At 46.2% G+C, this 4,549-nt stretch overlaps 2 protein-coding genes across 13 annotated transcripts in view; one reads left to right on the top strand and one right to left on the bottom strand.

The window, feature by feature from the left end:
* Positions 1-4,549, bottom strand: part of timm9 (translocase of inner mitochondrial membrane 9 homolog) — an 18,216-nt gene that overhangs the window by 6,659 nt on the left and 7,008 nt on the right. The window contains exon 1 of one of the 4 annotated variants that reach the window (XM_043697770.1): positions 1,897-2,586. The exons of 2 other annotated variants lie outside the window; for them this stretch is intronic. The gene's annotated coding sequence lies outside the window, so the exon portion shown is untranslated. Of the gene's footprint in view, positions 1-1,674; positions 1,866-1,896; positions 2,587-4,549 lie in introns of those variants that run through there. One more of the 4 variants, XM_043697774.1, reaches the window with a different exon arrangement.
* Positions 3,091-4,549, top strand: part of kiaa0586 (KIAA0586 ortholog) — a 515,789-nt gene continuing 514,330 nt past the window's right edge. For all 9 annotated transcript variants that reach the window (XR_006312780.1, XM_043697759.1, XM_043697766.1 and 6 more), the window contains exon 1: positions 3,091-3,346. Coding sequence is in view for 8 of the 9 variants with exons in the window: in XM_043697759.1 (XP_043553694.1) it covers positions 3,139-3,346 (208 nt within the window). In the remaining variant the exon portion in view is untranslated. The remainder of the gene's footprint in view (positions 3,347-4,549) is intronic.

The raw sequence follows: 4,549 nt of genomic DNA on the forward strand, positions 1-4,549 counted from the left end.
CACCTCCGCTCCCTCACCACCAGACGCCTGGGGGAAGAACGCCTCATCTTCCGCCTCGGAACACTTCAACCCCAGGGCATCAATGTGGACTTCAACAGTTTCCTCATTTCCCCTTCCCCCACCTCACCCTAGTTCTAAACTTCCAGCTCAGCACTGTCCCGATGACTTGTCCTACCTGCCTATCTCCTTTTCCACCTATCCACTCCACCCTCTCCTCCCTGACCAATCACCTTCATCCCCTCCCCCACTACAATGCATTGTACTCTATGCTACTTTCTCCCCACCCTCCTCCAGCTTATCTCTCCACGCTTCAGGCTCACTGCCTTTATTTCTGATGAAGGGCTTTTGCCCGAAACGTTGATTTCGAAGCTCCTTGGATGCTGCCTGAACTGTTGTGCTCTTCCAGCACCACTAATCCAGAAATTGAGAAATATGCCAAGGGGGCTGTAGGAAAGTTTAAGATATACCAAAATAACTTTTTGGCCTCGTGATGACAGAAGCTCTGCAAAACCTGATGCAGATTAGATTAGATTCCCTCCAGTGTAGGAATAGGCCCTTTGGCCCAACCAGTCCACACCGACCCTCCAAAGAGTAATCCACCCAGACCCATTTCCCTCTAACTAATGCACCTACCACTATGGGCAATTTAGCATGGCCAATTCACCTGACCTGCACACGTTTGGACTGTGGGAGAAAACCGGATCACCCGGAGGAAATCTACGCAGACACAGGGAGAATGTGCAAACTCCACACAGACAGTCGCCCGAGGCTGGAATCAAACCTGGGACCCTGGTGCTGAGGCAGCAGTGCTAACCACTGAGTCACCGTGCTGCCCCAGATTGTAGGGTAGAGCTTCCTGTCATTTGACTCCTCATTCGTTTTGACTGCAAGTCAGACTGTGCTGCTAAAAGGCACGGTTGAGCGCACAGATTTCGAAGAACCTAAAATTAGAAGTACACCGCTATCTTGGATGGTTTGAGGGCCGAATTACTGACAGATTGACTTGTGGATTTGGGTTAGATTATTGGGAATAGAGTTTTGGAATGACCGTAAGTTTATAAAGGGTAGAATGTGGGGTCCAGGAATATATTGAAATAGTCAAGTTTAGAACTAACAAAGACATGGATAAAGATTTCAGCAGCAGATAGACAGACGACTGAGGTGACCATGAATTGGAAATAAGTCTGTCTTTGCAATGGCGCGGATATAACACTGAAGCACATCGTGGGATCAAGTACAACACCCAAATTGAGAACAAGCTGATTCAACCTCTGTTGCATTGGAAATGGATGAAGTTATCTGTTATGGACCAGGGACAATGGTTTTGGTCTTCTATTTAAATGGACGCTTTTTAATCATCTGATGCTGGATCTCAGAAAAGCAATCTGATAATTTAGTAGCAGTGGAGGAACCAAAAAGAGATAGTGGTAACAGAACTGGATGTAATACAACAAATCCTTGTTATCTATGGATGAGTGAGTTTAATTTGAAAGCAACCTTATGCTTTCAGACGATGTTGGCAAAGGGCAGCATGTTGTTGAAAGATTAACGACGGGGGCAAAGGCAGATTCCGGGGTACATTAATGATCATGGTGTAGAAATGGAAAGAAACGCCATTGCATGTTTATATTTCTGGCTATCATCAGAAACGAGAATGAGATAATCGGTGCTCACAAATTCCCCATATCGAGGGAAAGAACGTGGGAGCATGGACTCTCTCCTCTGGCAATAGCCCCTCGCCTCCTCCATGGCATTGGGAAGGTCACTGCGGTCAGTGGAGCTACATCAAGCTTTTCCTGCTGCAGTGGGTTTTGAGTGATGGTCGCAGCCAAGTTGGTATCAGTTTGGTCCTGGGACCCCTCTGTCCAATTAACCATCCCTGGTGCCACGACTTACCGGAGCCGTCTTCCCGCCGTAAATCCACACTCCTGAGTCGCACATTCACCAGTGTCATCAACCCAAAATAAAAACTCAGCTCTGTGCAGTTCACTGGCCGCTGATTGGAGAACTTTAAGAAACGCACTTCAGGTAGAACGGATTTATTTTTTTAAAAGGAAGGAAGGCTAAATAACCGGCGAATGTCGGAAAGCGTGTGGTCGGAATCGCAGACTAGTTTTACTCTCTTTGGGGGCGGGGCGTTGGGATGAATCGTTGGGGGACCCGGATGAGGCTCCAGCCGTTTTTTTTTAAAAACCAAGTTTGGGCACAAGCAGAAATAACGGCTGTGGGCAGAGACGCCAGGAATATCCTTCTCCAGATTAAACAATAAAACAATATCCGTGCAGGTGCCCCCTTGCCCTCCGAAAACACAATCCTACCCACTCTTAAAACAACGCCCTACAGGAGCACCAGCAGTTCTCCCTCTCTCCCCACCCCCTCCAAATCCCAGGCAGGATCTGCAGTAGCACCCACTCCACACAATCAAAATCCAGGTCCCCCAACTCAAACTAAGTCCCAGACAGAAACCCCAGGGATACCTCCCACCCTCCCCAAAACGACCCGGACAAGAGCCTGAGGACTATCTCAGATCCAGTCACCACCCTTCGCCCCCCTCAATAAAAAGGATCCGCAGGAACGACCCCTCAACCCCGCAAAACACCAACACCGGAAAGGAGCAGCGAACCATCCCCACCCAAATACAAATCCCAGAAAGCCATCCAGGGCCTCCCCACCCTACAGCGAAAAAAAAAACCCGGACAGGAGTCGCAGTAACACGTCTCTCTCCAAAAACCCAGATAGCGTTCGAATTTAAATCACCCCTCCTCCAAAAAAAAGGACGGTACCGTTGCTACACTCACTCCTCTAAACCCAAACAGACCCCAACTCGGGAGGAACGATTCCACTGTAGTGTTAGAGACGCAGTCCAGCCGCCTTTCTTGGGGCAAGCTCTCGGTTATTACCGAGCGGTTCGCACTAGTTACATGTTTATCTAAACTTTTATTTAAACTGGCGGCGAGATACAGGTGACTGTCGATGTCATCGAGTTTACTATTTTGAAACTCCAGCCGAGTGGTGGTTTGTGGAGCGGGAAGCAGCAGATGTCTGGCGGGATTGCGCCCGGGCCCCGAGCTGTGTGATATCTCTTTAATCGCCAGATGAATTTCATCTCCGGCAGCAAGTGAAATTGGCGGGAGTAAAATGGAGGTACCGGTGAATATAGCTGCAGGCGGCCGTGCCTGGGAGCCTGGGACTGCCAACAGAATCAGAATTTCGGTGCAAAAGTTGCATGAAGTTACTCCCCCCTCCGGTGCGGAAGAACCAGTTTACATTCCACCCGCTCTGCCAGTGAATAAACCACGGGGCCACAGTAAAACATTCGCTGCAAGTGTGTCAGGAGGAGCATCAGGTTAATATTCAATGTTCTCGTGTGTTGAGTTTACTTTATTTTGGTAAAATGTTGTGTTCGTTTTGTGTAAATCCCGTTGCTGGGTATTGATATTTACCAACACGTAGGTGAAGCACGCATTTCAAGTAAGTAAAATAAAGAACCGCAGACGCTGGAAATCTGAAACCGAAACAGAAATTGCTGGAAAAACTCAGCAGGTCTGGCAGCATCTATGCAGCGATAGAGTTAATGTTTCGAGTCCAAGGACCTGCTGAGTTTCTCCAGCAAATTGTTTTTATTGTTTTATTTGAAAAAAAAGTTGCACGCAACTATTTAAAGATGATCTTTGGATCGCGGCAATGTTATATTAATACGTTTATAATTACGACAAAATCCGTGATGGAATCTCTGCTCATAGTTTCTTCAAATTTTTGGGTGATAACTAATTGCTTTAAATATATACCCTCCTCCAGACTTCAGTTCTATGATTCAAGCGGAAACATTCAATATACTTGAAGGAAATTAGAACAGACTTTAATATCCAGGGTAGTGAAAATGTTGAACTTGCTGCCATTGGAAATGGTCGAAGTGAATAACACACGTGCATTTAAGAGAAGCTAGACAAGCATCTTTGAGTCATGTTGATAGAATTCATACTGAAAGACAAATGAAGCCTGGGTGCTGACATAAGTTGGTTGGCTGAATAACTTTTTTGGTTGTTATATGAATGTCCTACGTAATAAATCTTACAAAATAATGTTGCAACATTTTTCCCCTTCAGTCTTGAAGGTATGCAACATGCCATATGCTGGAGCTGTGACTGTGATATTTTTGAGTGTGTGGAAACAGCAACAATTGTATTCATGTAGTTTCTGAAATATATGGAAAAATGAGACTGATTCAGGATAGTCAACATGGCTTTGTGCGTGGGAAATTATGTCTCACAAACTTGATTGAGGTTTTTGAAGAAGTAACAAAGAAGATTGATGAGGGCAGAGCAGTAGATGTGATCTATATGGACTTCAGTAAGGCGTTCGACAAGATTCCCCATGGGAGACTGATTAGCAAGATTAGATCTCATGGAATACAGGGAGAACTAGCCATTTGGATACAGAACTGGCTCAAAGGTAGAAGACAGAGGGTGGTGGTGGAAGGTTGTTTTTCAGACTGGAGGCCTGTGACCAGTGGAGTGCCACAAGGATCGGTGCTGGGTCCACTACTTTT

This window comes from Chiloscyllium plagiosum, chromosome 10 (assembly GCF_004010195.1).
Source record: "Chiloscyllium plagiosum isolate BGI_BamShark_2017 chromosome 10, ASM401019v2, whole genome shotgun sequence".
Classification (NCBI taxonomy): Eukaryota; Metazoa; Chordata; class Chondrichthyes; order Orectolobiformes; family Hemiscylliidae; genus Chiloscyllium; species Chiloscyllium plagiosum.